The 15,497-nt window shown below is 43.4% G+C and overlaps 1 protein-coding gene across 2 annotated transcripts in view; it reads right to left on the bottom strand.

Annotated features, from left to right (window-relative positions):
* Nucleotides 1-1,679: 1,679 nt before the first annotated feature.
* The window catches only part of TMEM273 (transmembrane protein 273), a 50,929-nt gene continuing 37,111 nt past the window's right edge, over nucleotides 1,680-15,497 (bottom strand). The window contains exons 4-7 of one of the 2 annotated variants that reach the window (XM_066243769.1): nucleotides 14,530-14,560; nucleotides 13,215-13,238; nucleotides 10,425-10,570; nucleotides 1,680-5,483 (exon numbers count right to left, since the gene is read on the bottom strand). In XM_066243769.1, coding sequence (XP_066099866.1) covers nucleotides 5,470-5,483; nucleotides 10,425-10,570; nucleotides 13,215-13,238; nucleotides 14,530-14,560 — 215 coding nt within the window. In that variant the 3' untranslated portion in view covers nucleotides 1,680-5,469. The remainder of the gene's footprint in view (nucleotides 5,484-10,424; nucleotides 10,571-13,214; nucleotides 13,239-14,529; nucleotides 14,561-15,497) is intronic. The other variant, XM_066243770.1, reaches the window with a different exon arrangement.

The following is a 15,497-nucleotide window of genomic DNA, read 5'->3' on the forward strand; positions in this document are numbered from 1 at the left end:
ATACACTATGGAATACTACTCAGCCATAAGAAATGATGACATCGGATCATTTACAGCAAAATGGTGGGATCTTGATAACATTATACGAAGTGAAATAAGTAAATCAGAAAAAACCAGGAACTGCATTATTCCATACGTAGGTGGGACATAAAAGTGAAACTAAGAGACATTGATAAGAGTGTGGTGGTTACGGGGGGAGGAGGGAAAGGGAGAGGGAAAGGGGGAGGGGGAGGGGCACAAAGAAAACTAGATAGAAGGTGACAGAGGACAATCTGACTTTGGGTGATGGGTATGCAACATAATTGAAAGACAAGATAACCTGGACTTGTTGATCTTTGAATATATGTAACCTGATTTATTGATGTCGCCCCATTAAAAAAATAAAATTATAATTAAAAAATAAAAAAAATAAAAAAAATAAATAAAAAGCTCAACGTGGAGGTTCAGACCATTTCAATGAGTAAATATCCATGAGATCTAGATGGAGGTAGCAAGTGCCTGAGTGAGCTTTCTCATTTCCCTTCTGAGACCAGCCATTTCCTTATGGACATCAGCCCCCCTTATGTCCAACCTAAATGACCCCAGATCAAGATCTGATGGGGGAGTAGGAGTTGTTAATTTCACCTGACCTGAGGAGGCCTAAGAGGAGCATCACCTACATCAGCAGGGGTGGGAAGGGGAGTTTCTGGATGATGTGGGCAGAGTCCCTACAAACTTTCTCCTTGGTGAGTCTGCTGGTGTCCCAGAGCACACCAGCTGTCTGCAAACACCCTGTCCAAACACATTGGGCTGCTTCTTGGACATGGTTTTAAGTACTTTTTGGTCAGTCAATCGTTCTGTTTGACTCACAGTATGTGGCCAGTATATAAGAACCACTTCTTCATTTAAATTCAGGAATAGGACCAAAAATTCGAACCACATTGTAAGGTTTCCTTATGGGTCATTGTTTGCTAAGAAAAAAAAATTGGGTAGCTCTGAGCCACTTCCATGGAGAGCTCAGGCTGCACAACCAATGGCTCCCACGCATCCACGGAGTGAGCAAAGGCTGGCTTGTCTTATCTGGGGTAGGGAGGAGCATGCTGTCAAATCTATACTCATTTTAACAGGGCACAGTGCTTTCTGGGTCTCTGTTGTGATCTGTGCACAGTGGTCACATGATGCCTGCATCGTTTGATTTAAATTTTGTTTTTCCTTTTTACTGAACCTACTTAGTTCAAACATACATAAGATTTGTCAGCTATCTGGCTAATTTTATTTATATGAGTAAATATTGATTTTATTATAAAGATTAGATTTTTATTATAAATAAATATTTTATATATCATAGTAAAGATTAGTGAAGACTTGGTTGATTGTTTGATTATCATCTCTTTTTACATTACATTTAACTTAAAAAAAAATTATCATCATGAGAAAAGCATCAGACAAATCCTGGGTTGAGGATTTGTACAAAATGCCTGAATAGGGCTCCTTAGAAGGGGTGTTAGGTAACATTAAGGAAATCCAAATGTGGTGTAGACTGTAGGTGATCATACTGTAATTGTATTGGTTCATTAACTGTGACACAGAAACCCTACTAACATAACATGTTACTTAGTGAGTAGCTTTTGGGAACTTTTCAAACTATCCTCACAACTTTTACGAAACCCAAAACAATCATAAAATAAAATTTTATTTTAAGAAATATATAACAAAATTGTGTATTTCCCCTGAAATTTTCACTAAGAATGAAAACTTCCTTAATCTCAGAGTCTGAATTTTGGAACGGGGTAAAAGTTGACCAGAATGAATTGTGAGTAACAGATCGTAGTCGCTGAGTGCCAATTACATGCTGGTATTCTAAGAGATTTATGTGAATTACCTCATTTAATGCTGACAAAGACCTGTAGAGTGGGGAAACTATTAGGCAATTTTAAAAATGAGGAGACTGAGGCATGCAAGGGTAAGTAGTTTGTCCAGCTCACAAAGAAGCATGCGCTGTAAAGCCTGCATACTCTGGCATCACTCTATACTACTTAGAGGGGACCACACATGAAGAGAACACCTATGTCAGCTGAAGTTCCAGGCCCAGAACACTCAGACCCAAAATACGCTGGGAAGTGAGGTTGGAACGTCGGTGGCCGAGTGGCTTCCCTGCACTCTGTGCACACAGCTTGGGAGAGGTGTCACTTATTTGTCACCCAGTGATAAAATCATATTCTTTAAAGGATGATTAACATACTTGACACATCTGAGATGACGACAAATGACTGGGAGAGGAAAGGAGAGTCAGCAGGACAGGCCCAGAGCATATCCTGGCCTGCCGTTCGTTAGGCTTCCTGTCATGAGCCCTTCTGCGGGCATCCCCGTCCCCATGCTATTCAGCTTGCCTCTAAGTGACCCCTCTGCATGTCCCATCTCATGGGGGAAGAGCCTTACAGCTCTTCCAGGTAATTCTCCTTTTTTTCTCTCATGGGTTCCAGGGCATGTTTTGGACCAGTCTCCTATATGTGTGTTTCTAACCCCAGTTCACAAGCTTGAACACCTGCAGGAATGTGGGTTCATTCTCTCTCCAAATGCAGCCCATCCGCTGGCTCCACAACAGTTGCTACATCAGATTCAAGACAAGCTGTAGACCTTTCCCAAGACCATGCCTCCTGCATCTTTCACACTTTGGATAATGACACCAAACCCCAGGAGTGGTGATGGTGAGTTAGCTTTTCCCTCACCCCCAAATATGTCTGTCAACAAGTCTTGCATCTCTACCTCCAAACCTCATCCCAAACCCATCCATTCTCCACATCTTTGCTGCCATCACTCCAACCCAAGCCCCTCACCTCTTGCTCAGATTGGGACCAGGACACCAAGCAGGACTCTAGGGCTGTAGAGTGATGTTGACATGTCATGATTCATTTGAAAATCACAACTCTGATATTTCCATCTACATCTGCTTAACTTATTTGTCTGTCTCTTGACTATTTTTAAACTTGGATCATGAAAAAGGGTGTTATTTATTAGTTATTCAAATCCCCATATTCTAGAAAAGAATGTATCACAGAATATATTAGAATTCTATGATATGCATACTTTTAACACACATAGAAGAGCATGCACACATATTGATTTAATGTTTATGCATTGATTTTAGTTTAAATACAGTGGTACCTTGAGATACAAATTTAATTCGTTCTGTAATGGAGCTCGTAAGTCAGTCAACTCGTATATCAAACTGCCCATACTGGACCCATGATCGCCAACGCGCCAACTAGCAGCAGCTTCCCGAATCACGACTCGTATCTCGGAATTTCACTTGGATCTCGAACAAAAATATGGACCGAGTCGCAGCTCGTATCTTAAAAAATTTGTATGCTGGTCTGTTCGTATTTTAAGGTACCACTGTATTAAACATTAATATATGTTAAATGTGTAGGTACAGTGATCAATACACACTTAATTTGTTGATCTTGCCAGATAACCCTTTCCCAGCTCACCATCTTCTCCTCCAGGCACTAAATCCTGGAATCCGCAAGCCCACAGCACTGTTCCAGAAGCTGCCTGGCTACTGCCTTCTGCAGCCTGCTTCACCTATGTAGGGACAGCTCTTTCTCTACCCCTTCCGCTTCGGGCAGGGTGGCCTGCCCACCCAGATGGACTGTCTGGGACGTGAATGTGCTCTGAGGGCCCCAGGGCCTGCTGTTTTATTTTAGCCTCTGGTCCCTGCTAGTGTGCTTCCAAACCACAGTTTGAGGTGGTCACAACGGCCCTCTCTGAAGATACTGCAATCACAGACACAATTACATCTCCCAGCTGCTTCCTAAAATGTCCAAGAAGGTCCATTCATCAGAACCTCCATTCCCAGAGCTGCTCCTATGGAGAAGGGCCTTCAAAAGGGACACGAGAGAACTTCCAATAGGACTACCACAGACAGAAGCCACTGAGCTTGGATATGAATGGAAGCCAAGGAGACTTGTTGCAAAGGGCCCAGCCCCTCTCACCTCCTGGGCATGTCAACCTTTATAACCTAAGGACAGAGCACTGGTCTTCAGTGTTCCTTGTGTGGAGAGCAAACAAAAATAGAGCCAAAAAGAGGTGCTGGGAAAATATATTATGATGTGAGGTGGCGGGGAGGACCTCACTGTTCTGCTGTGCCTATAGAAAATAGAATGATTTCTAAAAATCCAGCAGTATTCACCTTCAGTTCACAAGTGTCTCTGCCATTCACAAACCAGATGTCTTAATTAAAATATTGCTAAAAGAAACAATTCAATTAGCAGCTTACATGATGGTTTATTCTATCTTACACACAGAAAATGGCTTATGGGTATCGCATTACTGCTTTAAGTGATCAGTTCACAAAAGCTGCTAGTGAACTACATTGTTATCAAGTCACATAAAAGATGCCCTGGGAACCCAGACAAATTATTATAACATAACACTTTGCTTTAGAACATCGCTCATTTTTATCACACACAAGGAGAGTAACCTAATCTGAAGGTCCACAAAACCACTTAGATTTCTGTTGAATGGAAAGGTACTCCAAGTGCAGCCCTAGAAATACAGGATTAATATTACAGGGCAGAGAATTGTTAACAGGGGCTGGTCCACAGAACCTTCAGTTTATGAGAATAAGAAAAGAGATGTGGGTTTCTTAAACCTCTCCATGACAAGGTATGCACATTGTAATAATAACCACAAAATAGTTCTATAAGCACACAATAATCGCTTACATTTATATCACTTTCTGCAAAGCATGACATCTGTTTTCTCATTTATCCTTTGTTGGCTCCATCCTGTTAAGAGCTACAGAGCTGTGGGCTCGTTCATGGCCACCAGGCCCCTTCTTCTCACTCCAGTCCAGCCCAGCGTTTCTTCTTTGGAAGATCAATGTTGCATTGATAGGAACAGAGGCTGCCCCATGTTTCACGTGTCAGGGTACCTGAATATTCATGAGGAAATTCTCTTGGAAGCTAAAGCTAAGAAGGTGAGGCTAACAGTTCTGGAAAATGCTGCTTATCTGTTGATAAGATGAGTTTGGTTCTCATCCTATGAGAATTTGCTGTGAGTAGATGTCATTGACATGGACACAATGCAATCAGAGAAGCGTGACAGCTCTGACATGGGGGTACCAGAATAGGCAGTGAGAACTAATTGGCTTCTATGCTTTCTTAGTCCTGGGTGAAGTGCTCATGCCTCCCTCTGGGTAGCACGTTTCTTAAAAGTGAGAAGCAATGTTTTCACTCAGGGAAGAGGCACTAATGCTGTTTATTCCACACTACTCACAAAAATTAGGGGATATTTCAAAATGAATATGAAGCTATAACATATCCCCTAATTTTTGCAAGTAGTATATTATTCACCCTGGAGATTAAATTCCATGTGAAAGTCCATCACTAGCTTTGGACATTCAAATTCAAGACATCCCCAACACTTCAGTGGACAGTTGTATAGACTGGCAGGCTCTCTGGAAGTGGCTGCTCACTCAGAGTTCAATCACTGGTGCATCTCTGGAAAGAAAAAAAACCATCAGGAAGCCTTATTGACAGAGTGACTATGCTCCAGATACTTACGGCATAAGCTTATATGACACACAATTCAACAGGTACAAAAGAATTCATTAGCAAATCTTAGCAAGGTAAGACATTTCCTGATGCAATCTAGAGAGGGGCCTGAAGACCAGTGGCTTCTAGGTAAGGAGGAGTTTTTCAGTAGAGTTCAACTTGAAGGTTGTTTTCTGCTGCCAAACCAGGGCCACACACTTTATCCACTTGATGTCAGAAAGGGGAAACGTCATTCCCCAAGGTTAATAGCATACCTAAGGGGAAAGCACCGCTTTGTATACAGGAGGAGTCTGTACACATCTGAGCAGATGCTAAGAGGAATAAGGTATACAGACTTATGGGAACAGAACTGGAAACTGACACTATAAAGTTTGAACTATAGTGTCAGTTATAGAGTTTGAGCTGTTATAGAGGGTGAGATTTCTCAGTACTTAGTGTATCAGCTTTGACAGGAGGGAATGAAAGCCTTGATATGTGTTAACAACCAGGAAAGAAGAGGAAAAGATGAGGTCACCAAACCAGATCCCAGTAGAGCACAGCTTGGGCTGAAAGTAGGACAGATCCTGCTGTGGCCCCTCCCAACTAAGGACCTCACCAACACCTCCACACTGAGACTGAACTCCACCAATACTTCATTGTGGTTTCACATAAACATTATACATAAGAATAACAGAATGGCATATTTATGCCTACATTGCATACTTGTTCATGCCATTCCTCTGCCTGTATTCAGCCTTAATATCTTGATGTTTAACTAACACTTCCCCATGGGAGAAGGGACAACAATAGCAGAGATAGGGCAGAGTAAAAGATCAATGGACAAGCCAAGTCAATGGCCATAAAAGGGATGGCACGTACGTACCTACCCATGTGTGGAAAACCAAGGGCACAGGCTGAGTTGGCATTACAGGGCTTAATTACAGGAGAGCCAACATGGAAAACAAGCAAGTTAAAAACAAGGAAGGATGGTAAGAAACAGAAGTGGAGAAAGGGATTCCAAGAGAGGGTCTAAATGCTGTCAGGCATCTGTGCTTCTTCTTGACAGTATGGTGTGGCCAGAAGAACATAGAGTTGAAGTTGGTCTAGAGGTCTAGGGGCTCATTCTGTCTACTGTCTTTAACAAGTCTGAGTTCAAAGGGCCCCTCCAGGTGTTATACAGGAAGGAATCTACAGAGGATATACCTAGCCTACATCTGCACTTGAGTTTCTGATGCCCAAAGAAGATGGGCAGGCCGTGAGAGCAGTCTCCTCCCACCCTTGATAGCCCAGAGCTGGGGAAAAGGCACCTGTGAACTACCCCATGAAGGAAGTTGTTCTCCGACAGAGCAACAATCCCCTTTTGAGGGGTATGTCCCCAGCCCCTAGAGATCCAGGCACAATCTGCAGGAAAAGATATGCTTGGCAGGAACTGGGATAGCATCTGCTGGCTAGGCTAGTAGGTGAGTTAGGCTATAGACCTAGACTAACTGTCAAGAGAAAGAGAAAAAGTCTTTTAGAGACCTACATAATCCTGTATGTAGGATTATAGTGGTTGCCTAAATCTAAATCTTCCACCACATCCTACAAAGATTATACAGATCAAAAAGAAGAGGAGGAAAAAGAGCTAATAAAAGGTGTCTATACATCCTGTTTTGCTTAGGGCAGTCCCAGGATATATCTGCTGAGGGTAAGTTAATGCCTACTAATGCTGGAAAGTCTTTTAACCAAATACAACACACATTTCTGATTTTAAGAACTCAATAAAATAAGAATTGATGGATACTTCCTTAACATGATAAAATACACATACTTAGCCCTGAAGCCAGCTTCTTACTTAATGGAAAGCACTGTTGAGAAGTACATTTCCCACCAAGATCAGGCACAGAGCAAGTCTATATACTGTTTCCACTTGTTTTTAGCACTGGTGCCCTCCACCGATGCAATCAAGGAGGGAAAAACAATTAGAGGCATAAGAACCGGAAGAATCTACAGTTTGGCAAATGACACAATATCATAAAAGTTAGAACCTGATAAAGGTGGCCAGTGAAAGATCAAGAAGAAAACAAACTCAAACAATTAAAGCAGTCAATAAAGCAGCTGCTATAATGTTAACATACAAAAAAAAAAAATCATAAGCAATCCATGACCAAGTAGGAGATAAACTAGAAAAATCCATTTACAAAATAAAAAAATAAAAGAAATAAAAAATTATAAGCTATTTAGGAATAAACAAGAAATGTGACAAGCCCACAAGAGTAACATCTGAAAATTCTTCTGAGACACACAATAACACTTGTTTTTTTGTTTGTTGTTTTTTGTTTGTTTGTCTGAAGTGAGAGGAAGGGAGACAGAAAGACAGACTCCTGCATGCACCCCCAATGGGGACCCACTCAGTAAGCCCCCTACAGGGTGATGCTCTGCCCATCTGAGAGGCCTTGCTTGCAGATAGAGAGCCTGAGATGAAGGCTCCACAGAGCCATCCTCAACACCCTAGGCCAACTCGCTAGAATCAATCACGCCATGGCTGTGGGAAGGGAAGGGAGAGAGAAAGAAGAGGAGGGAAGAAGTGGAGAAGTAGATGGTCACTTCTTCTGTGTGCCCTGACCTGGAATTGAACCCAGGACTTGCACACTCTGGACCGACACTCTGCCACTGAGCCAACTAGCCAGGGCAACAATAATACTTGTAGAAAAAATAAATATTTTTTTCTGTGAATGATGGCTTCACATGGCAAAAAAGTCAATCATCTTCTATTTAAAACAAGAATGTAAAGCAATCCCCCCCAAATACCAAGATGTCAGTATCTCTGGATAGATTATGAAATGAATTCTGAAGTTTATATGAAAAAAAAAATGCAAGAATAGCTAAGACAGAAGATCAAGAGTGTGACCCTGTACAGCAGTGGTCCCCAACCCCCAGGCCGCGGAAAGAATGAATAACTTACATTATTTCCGTTTTATTTATATTTAAGTCTGAACGATGTTTTATTTTTAAAAAATGACCAGATTCCCTCTGTTACATTCATCTAAGACTCACTCTTGATGCTTGTCTCGGTCACGTGATACATTTATCTGTCCCACCCTAAAGGCTGGTCCGTGAAAATATTTTCTGACATTAAACGGTCCATGGCCCAAAAATGGTTGGGGACCGCTGCTGTACAGGAAGTCGTGGGGGACCAGCCCTGTCAGAGGGTAGAGCACCAGAAAGCCTCCGCGACCAAGAGCCTGCACTAGCACCTGAGTCAGCGCAGCTGTGGCTGGAGGGCACAGTCCAGTCTAGGAACTGTTCAAGTACATGCGAAATTTAGAACAGGATGAGGGTGACAAATAAGATACTGAGGAAAATAGGGCGGTTTTTAAAAATAATACTGAAATAACTGAATTGCCATGTGGGAAAAAGACAAAATTAAATCTGTCATATTACATACCACAATGAATACCAAGTGGCCAAATAAAAAATAAATAAATAAACCCACATAAGAACTAGGAAAAACTTACATTTAGGTACATATATGTACATGTAAAAACATTAATTTTATAAATATTGTATATATCTAAAAATTTAGATTAAGTAGTATATTTTCAATGAACTGAGAGTATAAAGCAGAAACTGTTGCAAACAGCTCTGAGCATGGTGGGCAGACAGGTACAGGAGTGAGTTTCCTCTGAGTTCACATGTCTGTGTGTTTTCATCTCTGAACCATACACAGGTTTTACACACTCAAAAAGTAAAATGAAACTAAAAAGATTAATACATAAAACATGAAAACAGCACAAAGACTAAAACAAGTGTTTCTAACTATAGCAAAGTGATAGCATAACCACACAGAGAAAATAAATTCCAGTTTGAGCACAATACTCTGCACACATAGAAGGTTAAATCCCAAGAACAAAGAGAACTGTAAAGAAATCTTCAAGTTGCTAAGTAAGTTTGTAGTTGTATACTGTTGTATTCTGGAAGTATTGTGTGTGTATTATATGAGAGAAAAAACAAATAAAAGCCTTCATACGGTTGAGAAACATGATTTTCACTTTGAAGGAGGCCAAGTAAAAATATAGAATAAGAAACACCTTAAGGTATTGAGTTTGTGAGTTTAATGTACACTTCCTGGTTGTCCAGTGAAAGGGCATAGAAGCAACAGTGCCTCAGTAGCTATGAGCACACACTGTGCCCAGACCCTGGTTTCTAACAATCATCTCACATCAAAGAAAGGGAGCAAGGAAGGAAGGAAGGGAGGGAGGAAGGGAGGGAGGGAAGGAGGGAAGGAGAGAGGGAAGGAGGGAGGGAGGGATGGAGGGAGGGAGAGAGGGAAGGAGGGAGGGAGGGAGGGAGGGAAGGAGGGAGGGAGGGAGAGAGGGAGGGAGGAACGAAGGGAGGGAGGGAGGAACGAAGGAAGGAAGAAAGGAAGGAAGGAAGGAAGGAAGGAAGGAAGGAAGGAAGGAAGGAAGGAAGGAAGGAAGGAAGGAAGGAAAGGCCCTAGGGGAAATGGATAACTCCAGATCTGAGAGCAGGGACAGTACAAGGTGAACCTGGGATATTGTGTTGTATTGAGGTCTAGGAAATGCTCAATGACTAATGGGGTCCTGTCAAAAGCCACCAAGAAGTGACTCGTACTTGACAAACTTGGGATAGAGCATAAAAAAGATTCATGATGGTAAAAAATTAAAATGCATTGAAGTTTATAGGAATGATAGTCAACAAGAAAATGAAAGAAAAGTCTTTTTTTTTCCTAGAAGAATGCCAGCTATTAAATGTAGAAGCAATGCTGGAATTAGAGACTCAGTGTATGTGCCTGACCAGATGGAGACGCCGTGGACAGAGCATTGGACTGGGCAATAAGGACCCAGGTTCAAAGCCCCGAGGTTGCCGGTTTGAGAGCGGGCTCATCTGGCTTGAGTGGGGACTCACCTGCTTGAGCGCAGGGTCGCTGGCTTGAGCGTGGGATCATAGACATGACCCCATAGTTGCTGGCTTGAGCCCAAAGGTGCTGGTTGAAGGCCACAGTCACTGGCTTGATGCTCAAGGTTGCTGGCTTGAACAAGGGGTCACTTGCTCTGCAGTAGCCCCCGGGTCAAAACACATATGAGAAAGCAATCAATGAACCACTAAGGAGCTGCAATGAAAAACTGATGCTTCTCATCTCTCTTCCTTTCTGTCTGTCTGTCCCTATCTGTCCCTCTATCTGTCTCTGTTACAAAAAGAAAAAAAGAAACTCAGTGTTTTGTAATTCCGAATGCAATAACTGATTCAAGCACACAACATAAAGAAATTAAATCATTAGGTGAAAAATTGTTGAAGGTCAGAATGTTCACATGGTCTCAAAGTACCACCCCTTAGATTATTTGCTGGTGACAAAGGGGAACTTTTATCTCAACAGTGCTGAGCTGTAGCAATCACTTTCTTGACCAAGTGACCCAAGGCAGCACCACCCACAGTGAGAGAACCTGGTGTCAGGCACCTCCTGACGCAATACAACCAAAGACACCCAATGTCAGCTCTGTGGCTGTCTTGACAAATTCTCAATCTGAATTTACTCAGGAAGGCACAATCAGACAAAGCTAAGAAACAGGACATCATACAAGACAGCTGGCTTAGGTGCCTCAAAATTGATGGTGCCGTAGGACAATGATTTTAAACCTGTGTGTCTCTCAGCCGGTCTGAAGTTTTTAAAAACATGCAATACCTGGCTATTTGGTCAAGGGCCTGGCTTCTTCTCCCTTAGATTGTCAAATAAAAACACGACAACAGCCAACAGGACAATAGCTGTCTAGTGTGAATAAATCAAAGTGTATATATATATATTTTTTCCAGATCACCAAAAAAATGTTTTTTGTTGTGCTGCAGAATTTTAGTAATTAGTTTATGTGTGCCATGAGATGAAGAAAAGCTGAAAATTGTTGCCCAGGGGAAAAAAGCAGAGGGGCTGTGTAATAATGAAAGAGAACAAAAAGAGGCAAAATCAAATACAACAGATACTAGCTTGGAAAAGGCGAGCTATAGAAGAGCGTTTTTAAACCATCAGAGAAATTTGAATACAAGCTATGTCATAGATGATATCGGATTATTATTCATTTTCTTAAACATGGTCCTTGCAGGGTGATTATGTGGGGGATAGCATGTTAATGTATTTAGGATTGAAATACCATGACAGCTATACTCATTTTAAAGTGGAGCAGAAGAAATACCTGTGTACGAAGATAAAGCAAAGGGGATAAAATGCTAACTTATGAATCTAGGTCAGGGGTCAGGAACCTATGGCTCACGAGCCAGGTGTGGCTCTTTTGATGGCTGCATCTGGCTCGCAGACAAATCTTTAATAAAAAAAATAATAACGTTAAAAATATAAAACATTCTCATGTATTACAATCCATTCATTTCCTACCGCTCATGTTCATGGTTGCGGGTGGCTGGAGCCAATCAGAGCTGTCCTCTGGGACACCACCAAATTTTTATTGGATAATGCATAACGAACACGGGTCATTGTAAGGTTCTCATGGAATTACATTTTAAAATATGTGGCATTCATGGCTCTCTCAGCCCAAAGTTTCCCAACCCTTGATCTAGGTGAAGGGTATATATGTGTGTTTTTATTAGACCTTTCTTTCAACTTTTCTGTGTATTTAAAAAATTTCCCCCAGAAATGGAGAGTAAGAGCCTGTGCACAGAGCATGAGGTTCAGGAAATCAGGCGTAGGGTGGGGGAAGTGTGGACCAGCATAAACTCCAGATAAACCCGGAGGTGTGCCTCCCTTTCTGCAGAGCAGGACTCCTTTCTCCTGTGGCTGCAGCTCTGTGCCCATCTGCAGGTCTGGCCCTGCACGCTCAAGCCTTGTCCCCTCCCAGACCCCACAGCAGAGTTGAAAGGCAGACACTTAGCCAAGCCAACAGCTTGATAACACAAAGAGGAGTTTGGAAAACTAATTTTTTTTCATCAGATGGAGTTTTTTCAAACTGGCTAATTGGCTTCTGTCAAGAGAAGGTCTTGGTAAATGAAAAAGAAAATTAACTACCTTGGCCCTGGCCAATTGGCTCAGTGTTGAAGCTTTGTCCTGCATGTGGATGTCCTTGGTTCGATTCCTAGTCAGGGCACATGGGAGAAGTGCCTATTTGCTTCTCCACCCCTCCCCCTCTCACTTCTCTCTCTCTCTCTCTCTCTCTCTTTCTCTCTCTCTCTCTCTCTCTTCTCTTCTCCTCCTGCAGCTATGACTCAATTAGATCAAGTTGGCCCCGGGTGGGCGCCGAGGAGGGCTCTATGGCTTCTGTCTCAGACACTAAAAAATGGCTCCAGTTGCAACAGAGCAAGTGCCCCTGATGGGCAGAGCATTGCCCCTCGTGGGCTTGCTGGGTGGATCCCAGTGGGGGGGGGGGGCATGCGGGAGTCTGTCTCTACCTCCCTTCCTGTCACTAAAATAAAAAATAAATAAATAAATAAATTAGCTATCTCACTGTTACAACCCAAGTTTCTCAGCTATCATTGAGCAAATGCCCCACAGTTTCATTTTATGTCTTGTCAAAGTACCACCTACTAGGATTTTCTGCAAACATCGCGAAAAGCTGAGGATTGCTGGTCTCACAGCCATCCTGGCACACAGACTAGCCATCGTCTCCGGTTCTGTGTGGGGGCAAATGGGAGGGCCACCATGGCAGGAGAGGGACGGTCTGTTCTCACAGTAAGAGATGACTCTCATAACTCACTCACCTTTCTGAGAAGTTGTAGTGTAACCTGCAAAGCAGAAGAATAAGATATGCATCATCTCTCCTGTTTATGATAAATGATTTATTACATCCCTCCTAGACACCAGAAAGCACTGGCAAAGTTTGCTACAAAAAAATGACTTGCTTGTCCTTTGTTTTGGCTTTTGAGTCTAACCTCTTCCTGATTCAGCCTGACTCCATCTAGTGTTAGTTTCAGAAACTTTAATCATGCCTCCTTTCTCTTCAAAAATACTTGCATTTATGGAGGAGCTCAGTTCCAAGATGACCCATGCAAGAGCAGCTCACTGCAGGTGCTGAGGACATTATCTTCCGGGAAAAGTGCCAGCTGGCACTAAGATCCAGCCACACACCTCTCCTGTCCTTCATTTTTCCCTTCCCTCTCTCCACCCACCTGCCTCCTCCAGCTCCCTTCACACCCCTTTCCCTGTCCTTCACTTTCACAGTGTTTATTGCCACATGAAGCTTGTGGCCACCTTGTTTGGATTGTGGAAGTTGCCCCCAATGGCTCTGACATGTCAGAGTAACCCAGAACTCTCTCTCTCTCTCTCTCTCACACACACACACACACACACAAACACACACACACACACAGCACTCCTCTGACATGATTGCACATAGCAGTATAAAACCTCTGGGATAGCTTGTTTGTGTTGCCCTGTTGAGAGCAGCATCTCCACAAACACAACCATATGTGTGTCAGTCATTCGTTACACATCAGCATAGCCTCTCCCAGCCCTTCCTCTGTTGGCGTGCCTGCCTACATGCATAGACACAGGCAGGTACCAGGAGTAAGAATTGGGCTTTGTAAAATTTTAAGTTTTTGTGAATTCCAGGACTAAGAAGATGTCCCTGAAACAGAGTCTGCAATAGCTCTGGAGACTTCCAGAGTTCTGGAGTTTCCCAGACCAAGTACTTTAACTCAGAGGGTATCTCTCAGCATGTGTGGGTAGTCTGGCTGGCCACGGGAGCATCGCTCACCCATGGGCGATGGTAAGATCACTATGCTAAAATCTCCATCTGAGTACTCTGCTGTCCTGACACAGTGCCAGAGTTGGCCAAATAGTCTGTGGCCATGTGCCCAGAGTGCAGAGAGGCAAGCCCAAGTCTTTTCAGCTACTGCATTCTGTGCCCCATTCCCTCCTCTCATGACACCTGCCCACTGGCCCAAAGGAAGGAGGGGCCATAGGGTGCATTCTAGTCCCCTGGGAAGCATTTTAGAGTGGAAAAAAGGGCTAGGAAGATAGGCAGGGGAGCAGAAAGATAAAACTGGGGGGATGGTATCGTAGCAGCAACCTTACCTTGTGACTCTCTTCTTTAGTGCAGTGGTATCTAAACAGAGAGAACAGGCTATTAGGAAGGGGGCACTGAGATCGATCGGTGTGCAGCTTGCTCAGTGCCAGGCAAGGGGAGGGGATCAGAGCCACCTGAACTTGGGCAGGGCTGAGAAGCTTTTGGGGCCCTGGGGATGGTGGTCTTGGATGGAGTGCTCTGCCTCCGCCTTTGGCACTGTGGGAGTTTCTCTCTCCAGATCCTGTCAGTCAGAACTCTTAACTGAGCACCAGGTGAGGATAAGACTGAGCCTTTCCTAGAGCACCGCAACCTCCCTCTTAGCCTCTTCTGCACTTGCAGCTCCTGGAGCTTTTGTACTCAGGAGATGTGCCATGCGCCCTGCTATGTGATGAAGAGGCTGCTTTCTCTCCTTCCTTGTTTGTAGGGACGCGGTATCAGTGGTAACCAAACTCCTCTGACTCACTAAGCCCCTTAATTGGATGTGCTAGTATCTCTGGAACCCCACAACCACCACCAAGTGCTGCTGCTCCCCTCCTCCTGGCCCAGACCCCACCCCTACTGCCTTCTGCAAATCTTCACAGATCATCATTGACTTTTCTGGGAAAACAGTAAGACAGCTTTCTGGAAAATCACATCATCATCCTTACATGGAGTGGTTTCTGCAGGTCCCGCCTTGAGAAAAGGGATGTGAATCACAGTTGCATTCTGCTAACAAAACTCACCAACTGAAACTTGGCATCTGTGTGAGATGTGCCACCCTGTGGGTGCCACAGGACACCGAGAACCACAGCCACCCTGCGGTGCCTCGGAACACAATGAACCATGCAGTCATGTGAGCCCAACTCTACTTGGATCATGAGGACTTTCAAATAAATATATGGGGGAAAAATGAAATGTGGCTCTCATAATTAGTGCTGGCCACACCCTCCACCACTCACCCATGCTAGGACCAACCCCATGACCTCTGGGGATCAAT

The sequence above is a fragment of the Saccopteryx bilineata genome, chromosome 9 (assembly GCF_036850765.1).
Source record: "Saccopteryx bilineata isolate mSacBil1 chromosome 9, mSacBil1_pri_phased_curated, whole genome shotgun sequence".
Lineage (NCBI taxonomy): Eukaryota > Metazoa > Chordata > Mammalia > Chiroptera > Emballonuridae > Saccopteryx > Saccopteryx bilineata.